This window comes from Nylanderia fulva, unplaced genomic scaffold (assembly GCF_048542155.1).
Source record: "Nylanderia fulva isolate GAGA-0341 unplaced genomic scaffold, ASM4854215v1 Scaffold8, whole genome shotgun sequence".
In the NCBI taxonomy this organism is placed as follows: domain Eukaryota; kingdom Metazoa; phylum Arthropoda; class Insecta; order Hymenoptera; family Formicidae; genus Nylanderia; species Nylanderia fulva.
Window position 1 is genome coordinate 5,705,667 of NW_028190916.1, and position 20,702 is coordinate 5,726,368.

The following is a 20,702-nucleotide window of genomic DNA, read 5'->3' on the forward strand; positions in this document are numbered from 1 at the left end:
ATTCGACAATACCAGATAAGGTTAAGTCGCACGCGCGAAAAGAACGAAACACCCAGACCCCAAACAGACTCACCGGAACTGGCGGGGCGGCGGGGGAAGCGTCTGATGTCAGCGGCTGTCAGCCGAGCGCGGCTTCCCCCACCCACGTGGTCACGAGCGCGGCCGATGATCGCCGAAGCGCGGTACGCCTGGGTTACGTCCGCGCGTACGTCCGTCCGCCAGTTCAGTTGTCAGTTGCACAATGGCATCGTCGGTCTGTGCTTGCCCGTCTTGTTGCTGCCGCCGTCGTTTCTGAGCGGTGGGCCGGCCCAAAACGTTGGACCGTCCGTCGCGCGGATACCACGAGTCTCTCTCGCGTACACGCGCACGCTCTCTGTCTTTCTCCCACCTCGATCTTTGTTCTCTGAAAAAAACCCGCGGAAGACGAAAAAAAAAAAATATCTCGGCCGTGTTTCGCAAACGAAACAACCAACAGCTCCGTCATCAAACGTGACGCAGCAGCCGACGTGAGAAGCGAGCCAAGAAGAAGAAGAACAAGAAGAAGACTCTGCCGTGCCGCCCGCGGACGTCCAATCGTCTTTAACCACCCACCGATTCAGGAACGACGCACGGCAAAAACAACGACAAGGAAAAAAAAACATGAAGGTAAAATTCCGTCTCCGAATTCGTCTTCTCTTTTTTTCTCGCTTGATAAGTGTGAATTTCCACGCGCGCGGAACAACGGGAATCGGTCGGCGCGGTGTGCACCTTCCCCTAATTCTTCGCAGGAAACGCGTTATCCACCGTGGAATATGCTAGGCTACTCGGGGATTATTTGATTCGGGGGTGGAAACGATTGGAGCGCGAGAGAGTGCTTGTGTACGTCGTCGCGGCTCTTGTGTAAAGTTCAGTGTGCTTATTGCATCGACGCTATTATCGTCGAGGTTGTCTTCGGCGTATCTGCTGCTTGCGACAACCGATCTGACTCGATCCATTTAAATTTTCTCCCGCGATTACGATTAATTTGCGACGCAATTTTACTTCTACGCTGCACATTTCTGTCACTTATTTATTCATTTATTTTATTTTTTTTCGTTTATAGTGTCATCAAAAAATTCATGTCATAATGATCTTAATGAAACTATATACCAGTAGAACTATATTACCGGTAGAAAACGGTACTTAAGCTTCGAATCACTTTTTGCACCGCCCCTAAATATCGATCGTTAATTGTGGCATGTGTCAAGCACAAAAGCCGGATGACGCCGGACATGCGAGTGCTGCGTCATGGCCTCTGCATTTCGTAATGATTTCATAGATCTGGATCGTAATCCTTTTCTGATAAAGCCGACCGGATGTAGCGTTGTCATTGAGGAAACATTCCGAAAAATCGTATCAAAGAAATTGTCTGTTCAAGCGTGTAAGCAATTTAATATTTTGTAAAATCGCTAATGTTTTCCTCATTTTATTAAAAATAATCCTATTAAATTTTTCAAACCTTTTAAAGTGTTTGCCAGAAATTGCAACACTCGAATTCCAATCGAGCATAGTTGATCCTTGTTTAAGAATACTTAACTTTTTATATTGTGTATCGAGATACGCGTAGTTGGATTCTTCCTTGTTTATTTCCATTGAGTCAGATTTATGCTGAATGAGGATGTTTATATTGAATGAAAGATTTGACGCGGACACTATAAAAACCGGTATGACTTAAGTGCGAATTTACGTCGATGCTCGGCGACGTATACGAAAACAATTTCTTTGATTATTTCTGACACAAAGGAAACGCGCGATAACCGGTGTTAAGATCCATCTTTTTCAATCTTCACCGGAAATTCTATCCGGCGAGATCCACGTTTCAATGTTACGAAATCGGACGAGAAAAAAAAAGGATGCTGCGACGAGATAAGGGGGTCGAATTTTTCCCCGATTTTTCGGGGGGAACCGGATCGGCTTTAATCGGAATAAATATTTTTTGTGCAATATACAAACGGTAGCGGGACGAAAAAATAATATTAGGCAATTTATTTCGCCAACTTGCGTCACGTTTTGGTTGCGCGCGCTATTAATGCAAACGATGCCCGCAATATTACACGCGCGCGCATGCGACAATCGCGGTGAGCCTCCGCCATTTTGACCTTACCGAAGGATATCTCTCTCTCTCTCTGGCAAAATGTATACATATATACACACACACACATATATATATATATATATATATATATATATATATATATATATATATGTATATATATATATATGTATATATATATATGTTTGAAAGTTATTTTTTATTCGAAATAGTCTCCATTTAACTCAATACAACGTTTAGAACAATCAACCAATTTATGCATAGACTCTTTCATGTCATCTAAAGGAATGTTCTTTAACACCTGTGTCACGGCTGCTTGAATGGCTGGAATATCATCGTGGTTGCACGCGTGCGCGTGTCATTTCGACACACACGATGACGGAGAGACAGAGAGAGACGAACGCAACACTTTACTAATTCCGAGCTCGCGATTTCGTCAGATACGCGCGTTTCATTGAGGGAACGTGCGTGGAGGGGTGAATAAGACCTCGACAGTGCCCTGGGTTCGCGCACCTGCCGGCTATATCGAAACGGCCACGAAACCGTCCTGACTCGCTTCATCTCGCTCGACGACTTTAATTCTCTCACGATTCGATCAAAGATTTTTCGTTCTATTACGGTCGGTCGTTCCAACTTCTTTTGATCAATTTTACCCGACAGGTAGTATACCCTTTGTCTCTTTTTAGACTTTAGCTGAAAAGAAACGAAAATATGCTAATCCATCAGCAAGGACGTCTGCAAAATTTTTTCCAGGAGAGGGCATAATTTAAATTTTTTTTTCAATTTTTTTAAATTGAACTTTTTTATTTTATTTTATTTTTTTTTATATTAAATAAACAATAATCTGTCGAGTAAAGGTTGGAACAATCGGTTGACAGTCCTTTGTGTTGTATTGAAAAAATTATATTTAAAGATATTTATGTATTTATAGAAATTATATTTAAATATATATTTGTGTAGAAAAAAATCTATATTGCAAAGAAACTTATGTAAAAAAAGATTAACATTGTTATTCATGCATACTAAATTTAAAGCTTTATGTGGCTCAATACTCGCTAAAGATTTCATCATTTCTTTTGGAATATTAATCTTTGACGGATAATCTCATTTCATACCTGTTTTCAATTCATATGTCTGATTTGCACATTTTTTATTTAATACGTATGTATATTTTTCTTATCTGGCTTTCATATGAAGCTGAATATAAAATCAGCTGATTGCATTACAATATCTTTTATCATTTCGACTTAAAAAAACGCGATATATGATTATTAATCAAATTATTTCCAAATATTCGTGATTGCTGAATTGAAGAAACTGTTATAGACAGATTGTACTAATTATCGACATTAAGTCATCGTCGAAGAATATAATTTGGAGGATAAACGAATAATCGACTCGGGTCTGTTCGCTCGTCGATACGGCTCTGACCTCACGAATAATATCATTGCATCCACGTGATCAGTGTGATAAAGCCGCTTTCCGCCTTGGAAAGTCCTCTACGGTGATAAAAACAAGTTACGATTTCTCGTCATCTCGTTTGTATCGCGCAACGAAAAGGAAACTCGAAGACGATGGAGGGGAGAAGATCGCGTTGCACAGCCCTGATCTTTGGAGCCGTTCGAGACTCGTTGTTGCATCGGTGTTGTCGACTTTTGCGCAAGTGCGTAGATATCTTGTAATGGAGGAGGTTTCGCGAGTATCGTCAGTCAGCATCTGCCACGCGAATGATATATGATTTTTAAACGATACGATACAAAGCTCGTAAACAACCAGAATTGAGTAATATCTCGCTCAAAATTGTCCGAGATATATTACTATTCCCAATTACCAATCACTATAAAATTACCATGCACGAGTGCTAAGATTCGGAAAATATAAGCCTAATTAACGATGACGTTAATATAAATGTCAACTTAATTTCTCATCAAAGATTTTTCCCATAAAAAATTAAATTTTTCCCTCCTAGCAATTATAGAAAAAAAAGCGAGAGATTTTACGTAAATTTTAATTACTTAATCATTATTTAATTATTATCTCGCGTAGAGAATTGCGAGATTCATACTTTGTCTATTCTCCTTCGAGTCTCTCGATATTCTGTCTCATCTCTCGATTCTTCGTTTCGCACACTCAAGGTCGAACATATGGTATTTCGTCACGTTTATAGGCAATTTACTCGATGAAATGATACCGGTCTTCGCATTCGACTCTGGTGCTCATTATCGTCGAGTCGTTAATTATCGTCGCTAACTCGCTATAATTATTCAGTTTGAAAAAGAACAATGACCTACTAATCCCGATTTTTAACTATCATAATTAAAAATATGTAACGTTAACATGTACAAATACAATTTAGAGTTGTACATGAACTTTTTTATCATTCATGAGAGTTGCAGATATATTTTATTTTTCTATCAATTGGTACTACACTGAAAAAAAAATTATTTAATTATTCAAATAAATATTTATTTCGATACTCTTTTATACATCATTTATTTGGAACAAATAATATTGATTCGCCGTGAAAAAATATTTATTTGATATAAGAAATTCTTTTTCAAAACCGATAAATATTTATTCGTTTCAAATAAATGTGTAAATGGAATTATTTAAATAAATATTTATTTGAATTCAATGTTTTTTTTTTCAGTGAATGATTTACAAAAAAATATGCTGTTTCGATATATTATAAAACACGAAATTATATACATATACATAATTTCTCATTTCTAACGTCGTCATTATATGTGGCTATGGAAAAGAAATACGGGGGCTGTAATTTGACGTGAGATCGAATTCGGTTCGAATTCGCTTATTTGTTGAATTTCGAGAAAAACGACGCTTCTACAACGAAGTCGCATGAAAATGAGCATATACGCCGGTTGTACGCTTCGAGGAGCTTCCTCAAGGACGACTGCGTGATATTTGCATATCTTGAATCGACATTGAACGATTATGTGGTTGGGGAATGTATAACGAGCTAATAGAAGGGCGATGTCGTTCGCGGAAGCAAATTTTAGCGTAAAAAATTATTTTATTCATTTGATTTTGCTACGATATCATTGCTAAGCTTTATCTCGATTAAAGCTTTTTATATATTAAAAAAAATCTGCGGCAAAAAGAGAGGTTGTGTGCAAAAAATTCTCAAATTTTTTCACGATAAACGAATAATAATTTACACATCTTTTTACTCATTCTTTATCCAATTATTCAAAAATGTGAAATAAGTAAAAAAAAAATATTAGTTTGTAAACTTTGAATATAAAATTAATTAACATGTGTGTGTTTTATTGTAAAATCAAACGTAATCTCGATATCAGAAATAGAGACGCTTGATTGGCATAAATAATTGCATACTTCTAAAATTCATTTTCAGCATATATATATAAATTTACATTCATTTCGATTCGTTAGTGCAATTAATTCGTGCAATCATGGATTTTCGATGATGCGGCGAATGGGTGCATTGTTTTGTAAACATCGCGGATCAACTTCGTGTCATCGACATTTATCGGGGGTGGCGGGGGAGAACAAGAGGGGGGAAGCGGTATATTTACGATAAAATTACGCGCGTGAGTCATCATGATGCGAGTGGATCATCGCAGCCGCTACTATTTCAGGCGATCTCGGATAAATTAGGCCGTACCTCTCTCCCTGAAAGATCGAGGGAATCTTTCCTTACGCGAATAATCGCGAGCTCTTTTCGCGCTTATATCATCGCCGACCACGTGTCTACTGCATCCAGAGTGTCTAGCGGCCAGGGAATTTTATAAATTTGGAATTGTCAGGGAAGTCAGGAAATTTTACTATTTATCTGGATTTTTTCATATTACTCTATTTGTCTCAATAATTGAAATTTTTTATTAAATAAATCTAAACTTTTTCTTGACTGCCAGCACGCTAATTTTTGGTGTCGTTACAAATCGATTCATCTACAGCGTGTCCGTTAATTTATATTTTTATCATCGTGTTATTTTATTTCAATGTGTTTGATAGAGACAGAATAAAAAATTTGATATAATGTAAATGAAAAAGATGATTATTTAAATAGTTTATAATGACATGTTTGTTTCGATTATCGTACATAATGCAGATTGTATGATTAATTTAAATTTTTCTTTTAACTTCCGAACCTTTTCATTGCTGACAAAAATATCTCGACGATTTCATGATTTAACATTTAATTGATTTATCATATAGATAATTGCAAATTATATATTTGGAAAAAATAATACTAAAAAAAATCAGAGAAAAAATGAATTTCTGGTCTTGTGGAAAATCTGAAAGTCAGGGAATTTTTTTTATTGAGTCTGCTAGACACTCTGGCATTTCTTCTCTATATGTTCGATAATTCATAAAACTGTCACGTAATTTGCTTTCGTCGTCGCTTATCTTCGATCGCAATCAGTGCCGGCTCTAGGCATCCGCAAAACCGTGTCGATACTTTTGTAACAAACGGCATCGATTGTACCAAACGATGCCGTTTTGTAACACAAACGCGTTACGAAAGTTTTATTACGAATAATCTCTTCACTCCTGGCTAATTAAACGCAGTGCAGTTTCTATTCTACGTATATACGCGAGTAAAGTAAATTTGCAAAACGATGTTACGTCCATTAACTTTCTCTCTCGCAACTTTTTCTGCAGAATTTGCATCTGCAAACTTTCCCTGATATTTACCAGGAAACGATTAACTCATTGCAAATACAAAACTCATATTTTTCTATTCTTATGCTGTTTTGTATATATGTATATAAAAAAAATGTTCACCACATCTATATTGTATACGTGACGATACAATTGAACGAACGATTAATTATTCATAACGTGATCGTGTCGTGGAATTGGCTCGGGACAGACACACAAGATAACTCGAAGAAGAAGTTGTCTCCGAGTCCCAACGATATCCCTGACCTTACGAAGTCCCCTTCTCGACTCGTAGAAGTTGCGCATGAGGCAGGAATGTTGAAACGTCGCGCATTTTGAAATTGTCCGTGAATCATATTGTGGACTTTGCGAACGGAACTATTGTCATCGTCGTGAATCGTGCACACGAGACGTGCGGGCGTGTAAACACGTAGGCGTAATTGTGATGTAGGTGCGCCATGCCTCTTCTGCTATTTTGGCCAGGGCCAGTGCCGCACGGATTGTCAAGAGGGAATCAAATATTCTTTCTTTTTTATATCTCGCGAATAGTGATGGGTAGATACACACACACACACACACACACACACAATTTAAAATGTATCGCGATACAGATACGTGTAACAAGATATATCTAGATACAGATACACAAATTAAAATGTAGGTATATATATATATAGATAGATACAGATACTCAGATACTTTAAAAGTATCTCAGATACATATCAGATACTTTTAAATTACATTTTATTATAATAATGGTAATAATATGCTTAAAATGTACTGAATAATTCTTTTATCTTTATTTATATTTTTGTTTATAATACGACTTTATTCGTTAATCTTAAAAATATCGTCACTCAAACTATTTCGTTATGGTACTAAAATTTGATCAATCCTTAATAATCACTCAACCAGTATTGATAACGATATACCGGTGTTGATAACTTGCAGTCTTGATTTTTTATTTATTTAAAGAATTAGACTATTAAAAAAAATATGTGAAAATGTATCTGCACATGTATATGAAAAAAATAATTCAGACACCATGTTTTGTATCTAGATACAGATATAGATACTTCAATTCGAATATATCTCATTGTCAGATACAGACTCAGAGACACAAAATGTATCTAGATACTACCCAACACTACTCGCGAAAGACACGATGGAGATTCACGGGAAGCGCAAGATTTTAAAATTAAATTCGCCGATTTATCGCGATCCGGAGCAATTCGATTTGCTACAAACGGGTGACCGCGTTTTAATTTTAGTTTTCTAATATAAAGATCATGTGCGCAATTGTATAAAATATTAAGCCGAGTAGAATATATCTTCGATTTAAATTAACTAGGTAAAATACCGAGATAAACTTATATACATATAGCTCTGTGTTAGTATTCTATTTCTAATACTCTCGTTCCTTTCCTATTGCAGAATCAGTTCTCGACAGCGACCGACTGATTATCCACGAAGATCTCTCTCCGTCCAAGGACCCGGCGCAGCGACATTGTGAAACGACACTGCACGGGTTCCACTCTCCCCAAAAGCACAAGTGATATTTCTAACTAAATAGCTTAACTCGTTAGAGCTTATAGAGAAGCCAAACACCCGTCGTGAGAGCGAGAAATCCACGCGCTGCGCTCTTTGTACATAATATAGATGCCAATATTCGGGATTGTAGCGTCGCGACGAAAATCCAAGTGACGCGCGAAGTGTGTTCAACGCATTCTTATACCATAATATATCCCGCGTAAACCAGGACAATATAATACATATATATATAATAAGAGGAACATTGTGTCTGTGCACGAGTGACACATCGAGAGTGTGCGCGGGCGCGCGCGGTTTAAAGGGGACGCAACATGAGAGTGGCCAGGCAGCATCCACTGCATCTGCAAGTACCGACCCGTACCAATAATGGCAAGTTTCTGGTCGGTCTTAACGCCGGCGGTCAGGACGTCGTTCATCAGCAACCGTTGCCGCAGCAACAGCCGGCCAGCGACGAGAGCAGTGCGGTAGTGCCGCCGAGCTGCGTCTTCCCTAGCTGCGAGTCGGTGCCCACCGACCTTCATGGGGGGCCGACCCTGCTTGGCGATCGATTCCTGCTTCTTGGTCCGGCCGAGGGTAGCGCTCTTTATCGATGCGTCGACGTGCACAGCGGTCAGCAACTCGTTGCAAAGGTCAGTATCGAGATTTTTTTTCGCAAATTCTCTCGGCTCCGAGTTATTGAGCAATCAGACGTTTCAAAGTCGCGCCACGTCATAAATCGCAACGACACAGCGTTAATCGTTGACTAGGGACTTGCAGACATCCCGGCATTATCGGTTTATATCGGTATTTACTTTTTTAACATCTCGAGAAATAATAATTTCTTCTCTATTAAGTAAGATGTAATAAAATACTGAATAAATGATATGTGATTTTTTTATAATATATTCTTTTACGCGGATTGTCCCGAGTATTTTGGCAAAATATTAAGAGAGTTAAAAGGATTGTAAATCATTTAAAGGAAAGAAAAATCACGGTTATTAATGTAATAACAAAATTTTCTAAGAAACGATAATGCAAATAAATAACGAAGATTTTCGCAATATCCCGTAACAATAATATTATGAGTTAGCCTTTTGCATAATAAGAACCGGTATCGGCGGTGACATGGCATCGCACGTGGATGCCTTCACAGCGCACTGCAGCTGCCGAGTTTCCATCCTATATTGTGGCATTATATAATAGAGTATACGGACGTAACGGTTCGCTAATGTTCGGGTCGATCGAAGCTACTACCGTGAAACTCGTTGCGAGATCGACGACGATGTAACTGGGTGCATTTGTCTAGGAAATGTTCACAACTTCCTCGAGGAAAATTCAATTATTCTGTATCTAAGCGATCAACTTGTTTAATTAATCGAAAAAGGCAATTTCCGTCGATATATTTTTTCGATAAAATTCGTTCGCGATTCGAAGCCGAAATATTTTTGGCGTATCAAAGTTGACACGAGAGATAAGTTAATGAGTAAAATAAATTTAATATTTTTTTTACACATATAATATTTTGACAACGAATATATTTTATATTTTAAACACTGATTGTCAATATATAAATTAAATTGCTCGCGAAAATGATTAAGTTCCTTAATTAAAAATTTGTTGTAAACCTATATAAATTCGTATATCAATTTCAGAAAACAAACCCTCCGAAAATTTGTATAAATTTATGCGCGCGTGTGCTCCACTTCCTGTTTTTCAAGTTTATGCCTGTTTGTGTTTACGTTATATGTCGCATTGCATCTGCAGTTTCGATTTCGCGACCGCGCGTCGCGAAAATAATTCACGTATATCACTTTTTTTTGTTATAAAACTTGGCTAGAAATTGCTCGAAAGGAGACTAATAAACGCCATGTAATAAGTTTATTGCGTGGACCCTCCCGCCGCGTTTCCATTAACATTTTACAATCGCCGCGCGTTATACAATGAGCGAGCAGCCGGCTTACATCATCGCGCTGCGAACAAATACAAGGTTGTGTCACCTCGCATATCCGTCGCATATCGCCACATATACTCTTGTCCGTTATTCATAATCGCGGACTAAAACCACGGCCGTTTAATTTAATCGACGATTACACGAGAGCGTCGCGTGACGTATGCTTTCGCAAACATGTCCGCTTTGCAAATTACAAGAGTTTGTGATTTCGAAAAAAATGAGTCCTGGCACTTTCGGAGAGAACAGAGCGGTCGCGATCGCACCGAGCTAATGCCATTAAACTCCTCGCAAGGGTTCAAGGTTGATATAGCGCATGTCGGTTTATGAATCATTCTAGATGTTTATTTGCGATTTTTGTTCTTTATTCTATCTAATTATATTATGTTTGGTAAATTTGCTAAAGATTTAAATGCAATACTTTGTCAAGTTTGCCTGATATTTGACTCTTTTTTTCTCTTATTCCATTTTTCAAATTTACCCAAAATAATGCGAGAGAGAGAGAGAAAGAATTTTCAAAGTATTTTCGCGAGTTTACAAAGGCGGCAATCGATGACTGATCGACTCGATTTCGTAAAGAACGCACGGTGCTCTTATTAAACTAATAGGACTCGAATGTCGAAATGGTGTCAGGTTTCAACACGAGACAGAGATGAACAGCTGAACGAGCAAAATTTCAAAAGTAATCGACAATTTCATTTTGTTGCATAAAGTTTTCATAACGAGAAAATTGATGCACGAATCGACAAAAATATTAATTAAATATTATACATATATATGCATACATATAATTATATACGATATTGATTAGATTCTTATCCTCCCCTCTTCTACTTTTTATCAAAAATTAATTTTAACTAAGATTATGTTAGACTTGTAATATGTACAATTTAAATTAGTTTGATATCTCGATATCTGAAAACCGAATCCAATTCTTAATTCGAATAATTAAGAAAATTAGAACGGATGTGAGTTTATCAATCTTAAACATCGCGTTCGGCGTCGTATGGCGAAACGAAGAATCATGGTCACGTATTTTACTGATCATCATTTAAATTCATCGTGGAAATTAATATCGCTTTTTCAAGGATATCCGCTTGGGATAATTCAAGCTCGTTGAACGATCATTTATTTCGTTCGAATTTAAATTAATTATTTTCTGATAATTAAATCTTGCTGATATTGATAATTAAAATTAAATAAAATCTATCGCTTTTTTTTATGCAATATACCATAAACGGAGAGATTGATTAAAAATACGTGTAAAGTTCGGGGACATAAAATTGTGTAAAATTAAGGAACCAAATGTTCGATATTTCTACTGGACAGTATAAAAACAAACCTTTATGGTCCACTTCCGATCCTTTTTTTAACCGACGACGATGCGTTGACTCAGGCGCTGACCGTGGGCGACAAAGGTTGCGAGGCGTTGCTGCAGGCCCACCTTCGTCTGGAGGGCACCGGCGCGGCGAGTGGCGTGGCGGGCGTGGTGGAGGCACCTGGAGGTCGGCGTTATCTCCTCTTGGAGGGCCATCACGGTGACCTGCACGCCTACGTAAGGGCGCGCAGGAGACTGCGCGAGCCCGAGGCGAGACGGCTCTTCCGGCAGGCGGCCAGGGCTGTTGCGACTTGTCATGAATACGGGGTCGTGCTGAGGGATCTCAAGCTCCGGAAGTTTGTCTTCGCCGATGAAGCGAGGTAAGAGAGTTCCTGTAATCATAATAATTAAAATTTATTACAACCTTGCTGAGATTGATAACCCGATACCGTGCTTTGATTCTATTGTAAACCGCACAATTACGGATGTATTCGATTAATCTTTTTACTCAAAAATTTTGCATTATATATAATTTTTTTCTTTTAAGCATTTTTCTCGTAAATTTGCATATGTATTATAAATCATTTTTAATAATAGTACAAATTCTGAGCACACACAGAGCGATCGAAAGCGTCTTTTCCAATGATTCATTTAAAATTGATAAATGACACTCGTCATCTCTAGACCGAAGCGAAGGTATCGATAGTATTAAGTTCGCGTTCGCTTTTCCGAGTGAAGGGGAAATCGATTGCAGTGGGTGTGATTTTCTTGTGTGAGAGTGACCTCTCTGTTCTCAACGCTGGAAAAAATACGAGTAAAAAATACGAGTAAATATGGAAATGAAACGAATACGTATCAATTCGTCGAGGATACGATTTTTATTCGAAAGAAAGAGAACACGTTTCGCGTCTAATATTAAGATATTTTGCATGCAAACATCGCATCGACACGCTATTCGTGGATGTATTGAATTATAATTCTTAAATACTCATTTAGAATAGAAACGTAATTTGTCATTTGACATGTTTGCAAGTTCTTCAGATATTAATATTTTTCCCAGATTATGCGCAAATAATTTTGTGTGGGGAGGGGAAGAGAAATATATCTCTGCATTTAATTTGAAGAGATTTAATTAAATCACCTATACAGAAAATTGATTCTTAGAATTTATTATGAAATTCATAATAATCGTGGGACAATATGGTGAATGGGAAGAATTTTATTGAAATTCCTCTGATTCATATTTACACCACAATAAAAAATATAAATATCTATAATAAGATATGAAGTACCTATGTTCGCGATTAATTTTACTATGTATGTACATAGGTATTAATACTTTTTACTGAGAAAAAATACTGTTGATTCAATTAAACATCGACTGTCAGAAACATATGCAGTTGATTCATCAATATTTCAAATATTTCAATATTTCAATTTGTAAAACAAAAGCATGACGTCTTGATTTAATTAATGTCATTGAAATAATAAAATAAATTTAACTGCATCGATGTTGTTGATTCAACAGTATTTTTTTCTCAGTGGTAAATATTTTATTCCGAAAAGCTCTTCTAAAAGATTCTTCCAATACCTTATGATTCACATTGAAAAAAAATTTATTGAATTCGAATAAATATTTATTTCAATACTGTGCCTAATAAATCATCTATTTGAGATATAAGAAAATCTTTTCCAAAACAGATAAATATTTATTTGTTTCAAATAAATTATTAGGCAATATTGAAATAAATATTTACTAATTTAATAATCTTTTTTAGTGCACGATTACTATGATTGATTTTCAGGGTAAGAGAAAATTCCGTATAAAACAGTAATATACAAACGATTATACAAATCCTTCGCTGGATCGCGTGCAATGTCGCTATTGCATTTATCATTCCCCCGGATGAACCTAGAATCGTGATTCAAGTGTATATGCGAAGTCTGTTCGCTCGCGACATTATCTGACTATCCGCGACACGACGCGACGCACCCACGTGTCGCTACGATAGGCACAAGAGCCTGCGACCAGCCGTGCTAAGGCCAGGCCGGGTGTATCGGCGGGAGATCGACTCGTATGTCGGTCCGTTGTTGGCTAATCGCATTCCTGCCACTCGGCGGGTTGTTGCTACTGCTGCTGCTGCTGTTGCTGGTGCTCTCGCGCGCGCGCGCACGTGGAATAAGGAGAACCCGGGGAATGTTGCAAGCCAGAAAAGCATATTGGTTCATCGGCTGCTAGACTTTTGAAACGTCCGTATAATTAGGAAACGCGTGGCTCGTTCGTTCCACCGGCGCGGTCGACGTCCAGCACGGCGTGTAGTATCCTTTCCTCCCTTTCTCGCCTTCCTCGGATAAACGCGAACGCTTAGGACGCAAGCGTGAGATTACCGTAACGCATGCGGTTACGATATATGTCGTTGGCGAAATTTTAGACAATTATGAGCCAAGAATTAGAAATTCCAGTTGATGTATTAAATCCTTAGTTGAGTGTGTAATATCTCTATCTATCTTTCTCTTTATTTGCATATTTTTAATCAAAAATTTACATGTCAAATTTTTCAAATCGATTTTCAGAAGAAATAATGTGCAATTCGCGTCAACGCGAGTGTCTTTCCTTGAAAATTTATATAGCGACTTTGCACGTGAGTTTTATTCAGTTCCGGATCTCTCGCGGTGGATTTCTCTCTCTTTCATCGGCCAGCTACAATGGACGGATTAAAACGATCAAATCAGTCTTTTCCCGGATGCTGCGTGGAGTTCGACCTATGGTAATTGCTGGATACGTCACGCGCACGTCTCGCGATAAAATATACACGCGTATAGTCGTCAAGTACATATATATATATAACGTTAGTTCACAGTCTCGGTGAAAAGAAATGATCCGATCTCGTGACCGGATTTCTCTCTGCCATGCACCTTTCGCAACGACGCGACGTTGGTCCGGTTCGGTGCCGAATTCAATCAGGAGGATCGTCATCGCGAGGTTAATGATCTTTACGACTAAATCGTCGGTCTCGATTTTTTGCACGCGTGTGCGAGAGACTCTCTATTCTTGAAACTGTAAATTCGTCACGTTGGAACCTGAATTCGCGTATTTTTGCCTACATCCGGGATTATTTATATGAATATTTATAGAGGATTAAAATCCTAGAAAGATAAAAATAGGTTTAAAATATTTATCGCTTGCTATAAATCATTTACTTTAATTTTAATTAATTACGCTAATTATAAAATCGCTATTTTAGGATAAACATGAGATATGATTCTTATAAAAAAAATTATTGTTCTATTTTATATTTAAAATGAATATGAATTATCATATGAGAATATTTATACTCGTGTAAGTTATTTATAGTTCCGGATTTTCGTTATCGAATATACAAAAGATCGATGTATAATCGCGGAGGAATAAAATAATCTCGAGTATATCTTACTATTGGAAACATTAATTCATGATTGCATCCGCGTAATTAAATGATTTTCATAACTTTCATTTTTTGCTTGTTTTTCTTTCAACCCTTCAATCGTAATATAATTCAACGAAGAAGTAAGACTCAATCGATCGCGTTGGATAATTGACGGTCCTAATAGCGACAAACGTTTCGGCTTTATAAATTTCACGGACTGTCCAAGAAACCACATCGCGTCTAGAATCCGCCAAGAGGTTCTTGAACCCGGAGTGATATCGCGTTGTGCTGTGCGCGGTTGGCGGTGAAAGTTTGCGAAGAAAGCTGCGGCCTCTCTCTTTCTCTATCTCTCTCGCTCCGCGGCCGCGTTTGGTTCATCATAAACAGTCTAGCGTGCCATCACGCTGGTTCGATTCATTTGCTCGTGAGAGAGGCCATTGACACTCGTACGGATTGTCAAGATCGTGTAACGACTCTCGCGTGACGTATATGTTCACCAAAGACATGTCCCGTGATCCGTCTCGGATCTTTCGAAATGATGACAAACCTCAACGGCAACGATTTCATTGAAATACGTCCTCGAAATGTATAATTCTATTATATTGCATAAATTAATGCGCGACTTCTATTTTAATCGGTTGATGTTAAATATCTTCACCTTATTCTTATTTTCTTTTTCAATTTGTACTTGGAAAGATATATATAAAACATGCGTGAATATACATATTAAGACAAAACACTAATTAATTAATAGTGTGTGCAGTAGTCAAGATTAAAATAACGTAATATATTTTCATTAGCGAAAAAATTTCGATCATTTTTTTTTCATCTATATACTATATTGTATCTTATTATAAATTTTAAATGTGTCGAAAATATACAAGATTTTAAAATAAATATTTTCATAATAGATAACGTTCTAAAATATACACCTACGTCAGATCTTTGCTATAAATAGCTAAAATATTATACACAGCCGAAGATGTGTATTTTTGGCAGGAGCCAAGGGATATTTTTTATCCGTAATTTAGCGCTTTCTCGAGCTGGCTACGCCACTGCGTTTCGACCGAATATCGTGGACGAGACTATGAGAACTCGCATCGAAGGAGAGTTCAGAAGTTACCCAAGACCCAAGAATATTACGTACACGCGCGACTTCCGCGTTGCAGGTTGATCAACGCATAGCGGGAACCGCGACCGGCCAGCTGCGCTCTCCTCTCCTTTTACCTTCTCCTCGTCTCGTTGAGCCTTAATTCCATCACTACTGACGACGGACTGAGAACAGCGAGATGGCGATGGCTCAATCGCGTTTGTCCCTCTTGCTAAATTGAAATACCTTGCCTTCGGGCGCGCGCGCATAAAAGGTTGCACGATCAGAGATCCTCGGTTTCGCTTCGCGGATCGTATAGCCAGGTCGATAATAAATGCAGAACTTGGCGCAACGCATGCTCGAGACACGCAGAACAAATTTCGCACGACGACGAATCAGAAGGATCGTAAATCTCTAGCAAGATTTAATACCCTGTTCTCTGTATAGCTTGCTCTCTTTCATTTTCTCGATACTAGGTGTCATTCATTATACGCCCTCGCTAGCTTTTGAATCGCTCTTGTGTACTCGAAGAGTTAAATGAATTAAGATTGACAGAAGGAGAGAAACGTAAAATTCGCTTGTTTCGAAAGCGCACAGTTGAAAAATTCAATCTGTTAAATTTAACAAATATCACATGTCCCAAACGATCCACAGAAACTTTCGTGTTAATTTAATATATAATATGGATATGTTAAATAAAGACACAATTGTGCCAATATTTCAACACAAAATAAATGCAAAAATACAAGTAATTTAAAATAAATTTTGTGCAAAATCAACATAGTAAAAATGAACTAAAAATGTTAATTTTAGATTTCATCATTTCCCCCTTATATTATAAAATAAAAAAACATTTTTTTCTGTAAATTTGAACAGATAAATCTTTTCACTAATAAAACAAAACATTATTATAATAGGTGCACATCGTGTTATTTTTATACATGTTTCTTTCAATTGTTTTAATTTAACATTTAAGTTCAATTACCACAAAAATTTGAACGGGGACCTTTAATAAGGAAACACAAATTGTTCTACTGCGTGACGTAAGACGCCCACGTGTCTTGAAAAAGAATCATCACGAAAAAAATTCCACGCATACTTCGACAGACTCTAATCTCCCTATTTCTATCTTGTCTCAGAACGCGGCTTCGCTTGGAGAGCCTCGAGGACGCGGTGATCGTGGACAACGACGACGACAAGCTGACCGATCGGCGCGGCTGCCCGGCGTATGTCGCGCCGGAAGTGCTGCGGTCCAGACGCGCTTATTCCGGCAAGGCGGCGGACATCTGGTCGCTGGGCGTGCTGCTCTACACGATGCTGGTCGGTCGTTATCCATTCAACGACGCCGAGCACGCGTACCTCTTCGCCAAGATCTCGCGCGGCCAGTTCGCCGTGCCGGAGGGTCTGAGTCCGCGCGCCAAGTGCCTGATCCGTTCGTTGCTGCGAAAGGAGCCGTCCGAGCGACCTTACGCCGAGGACGTGCCGCTGCATCCGTGGCTGTCGAAGCCGCTACGATTATACGCGTCGACAGCCTCCGGTAGCAGGTCCTCGTGCCAGGACCAACTCGTACCAGAGCTACCTACCAATCCTCAACAAGACTGACTCTCCTGCGGGGGAAGAATCACTATTCTGCGCGCGACGGCGTCACACTCTCATCCTAGTGCTTCTCTCGCGCCGACAGCCGGATCGAATTTCTCTCAGGCCGAGGGAGAAGAGTTAGAGCTAGCGCAATCAAAAAGGAAGAAGAAGGGAGAAAAATAACTTTTTTTTTTAACACATTGGCTGTGTTTGTAGGGAATAGCGATAAGTTTCGACGAATGAAACAACTCCGCGATTTGTTTGATATAGTGCATTTGGAAAAGATATAAGCATATAAAGAATTAATGAAACTGTTATCAAAAGAGAGCAATGTTATGTAAAATATTCTATCTTAAAAGAAAAAAAAAATAATAAAATAATATAAAATCGTAAATTGAAAAATATATATCTTGGCAGTCAATGTGTTAATGGCAGCTGAATCATACGCTTCACTCATATACGTTTGAGTCGCGCAATTTTCAGCCTGTATCGAGAAATTATATCGATCTTTACATCGCGGAAACGCGCGGCTAAACACGACTAAGGATGCTCTGAATCCTCTCTTTTTTTGCCGACAAAGAACGGCCTAGAATAAGCTTCGAAGCGTACTAACACGAGATCAGAGTAATCATTCTCGATGGAAATTTTTATATAGAGGAGAGTAACCAAAGTCTATTCTAAATTCAATCCTCTGAATTATTTCTCTCGTTTAGTGCTGTAATCTTGGAGTCGAATGATCGAAGTTGGAATCTTTGAACGCAAGGTAATATTACGTCTCATTAAAGATAAGCTCACACTCTAGTCCCGAGAGAACTCACGATTGAAGCACTGAACAACGAAAATAAATTAAAGGAATCCCCTCTGTAAAATAGCGTCTCGATTTTGGTCATTCTCCGCTTACAATTTCGGAGGCAACGTGACGCAAGTGATTACAAAAATCTTTATTGGTTAAAAGAATCTTAGATTCGAGAAACATTGCCATTACTTGGTCCAAGAAATCATTCGCCTTGTTGCTTACAAGTATATTCGCGCGCGCGTTGCGAATCTTTTTTGTGATAGAATCATCTTGCGAATTTTAAGCGACATATGTGATACAAAATATACAGGTTGTTTAATAAGCGAGCGGTTACTTGCGATCATCTGTCTCTGAAGTCCATGTATATTAATTATTGTAAACGATCGAATTCGATGTTTGTATTGTGCGTTAGATACACTCGAGTATATCCTCGACTTTCTCGATATTTCGCATCGCGCATCTACACGGGATGGTTTTTACGCTATACTGGTTGATCCATGTATGAAAAAAATAGCTATGTAAATTCGAATGAGCGACTGGAACGTAATGTAAATTCGAATACAACTAGTGAGCTTTGTATAGTATAGTATATACATATAGTATAAAGCGATGAATAAATGGGATTAGAGATTGAGTCGGATTCAAATTAAAAATTCGCGTAAAGAAATATACTATATATTATATACATATAATATAACACGCGAAAATAATTGCTTAATAACGATTAAAACGTTACTAGAGCAAGTCGTACAAATTAATGAACGAGTTTCTAATCTAAAATCCGGCTCATTCTTTCTGCACACCCATTTACTTATCATCATTATATCACAGAGTCAATCAAACTTACTAGAAGAACATCGAAGAAGGGATATTTCTTGGACGCGATAAAACTTCGTTCTCTGACCTAGAAACATTGCCCGAAAAAGTTCAAGACTGCTTGGACATGTGGCCTATACAATTAACTTTATTAGAAAAAAACACGAATACATGTTGATCAATGAATTTCTAACTTAAGAACAATAAAAATACGCTTCTAGATCACTCAAACGACGAGTATCTATGAATATATAAATGTGTTCATCGAAGGCAATGTTTTCAGGTAGAATACTTTCTAATTAATCAAAGAGATACAAGAAGACCCTCTTCTGACTCAGACCTTAGTCATCGCTTGCGCGCGATATATATGTTCAGCTCACTAGATAAAATCGATTCGATTTTAGAAACGAACAAAGCAAACGATCGACGATCTTATATCAGTTTAGCACATGAGGCTACGTGTTCTATTTTAAAGAAATTTCTCTTAAGGACTCTTTATAATAAAATTCTCTGACGAACATAAAACTATAAACACTTTCGGCAAAGATTTTTATCGTGATGAGTCTGTTATGAGAATAGAAATCTAAATTTAAAAATTGATGCTTAATCAATGTCAGTGTATAATTTTGATGAAATTGTTTCTTTTTCTTTATATATGTATATGTATTGTCACGGATTTATATTAATTATATCGAAATTAGTATTGATATTAAACGAAAGCTGATATAAAAATGAAGATATAAGACTTGAGATATTCTTAAATAGAATGGAAACAAAAGTGAAATTATAAATAAATAATTTCAGATATATTAATTTTGAAATTTATTATTATTTAATTTTAATATTTATAAAAACTTTATAAAAATTAAATTTCAACTAATGAATTTACTTTCACGAAAAAGTAAAAGATATAAGAATCGATTATTTTGAATTGTTGATTGAAATTTAGCCTCACGTGATTCGAAGCTTGAATATGTATGTCAGGTGACGACGAAGCATTTTCGTTCGTAGACCTATCGGTTTGGCACTGAAGTTCAAGAGGAAAGCGCAGGGACGATGAGATTGTCGATCGAGATCGCGACTCGATCCTTATCTTGATCCCTCATGCTTGACGAAAGTACCATGTGTTCTTGTATTTAAAATACATACCTACCTACCTACCCGAACTCTTTTCTAACTTTCGCGAAAAGTAAGTAATAGAGAGACCTATTTTTCCTTTTTACTTTATAATTCGCGTCCGGGGCAATGTCGGAACCGATTTTACAATTCCTCTCGTATTATCTTAAGTCAGGGTACAAACGCCACACGCGTCGACTTTTAATTGTCCGTAAGACACGATTAATCATTAAATCATTATCTAGGTGCGACAAGGGAATTTCCTCTTTCTGTATATAGGCAAAATAAAATGGCGTTTATGATGAAGAGATTATTGTGTTTTCTTTCTCTGTGTTGCTCAGTGTCATTAATTAAACTGTAAATTATATCACATGTAAATTCTCTA

General features: G+C 37.6%; 2 protein-coding genes across 5 annotated transcripts in view; one reads left to right on the forward strand and one right to left on the reverse strand.

The window, feature by feature from the left end:
• Positions 1-20,702, reverse strand: part of LOC114943489 (putative RNA methyltransferase CG11342) — a 41,717-nt gene that overhangs the window by 18,324 nt on the left and 2,691 nt on the right. The window contains exon 3 of one of the 3 annotated variants that reach the window (XM_029319122.2): positions 11,539-11,906. The gene's annotated coding sequence lies outside the window, so the exon portion shown is untranslated. Of the gene's footprint in view, positions 1-12; positions 784-11,538; positions 11,907-20,702 lie in introns of those variants that run through there. The other 2 variants (XM_029319124.2, XM_029319125.2) reach the window with 2 other exon arrangements.
• trbl (tribbles pseudokinase 2) lies at positions 192-20,627 on the forward strand. 2 transcript variants are annotated; one of them, XM_029319120.2, is made up of 4 exons: positions 192-645; positions 8,153-8,898; positions 11,593-11,894; positions 17,151-20,627. In XM_029319120.2, the coding sequence occupies exons 2-4, from the start codon at positions 8,581-8,583 to the stop codon at positions 17,611-17,613; spliced, it is 1,083 nt and encodes a 360-aa protein (XP_029174953.1). In that variant the 5' UTR covers positions 192-645; positions 8,153-8,580; the 3' UTR covers positions 17,614-20,627. The 2 variants fall into 2 exon arrangements, with proteins under 2 accessions (XP_029174953.1, XP_029174954.1); XM_029319121.2 differs by lacking the exon at positions 192-645 and adding an exon at positions 7,536-8,069.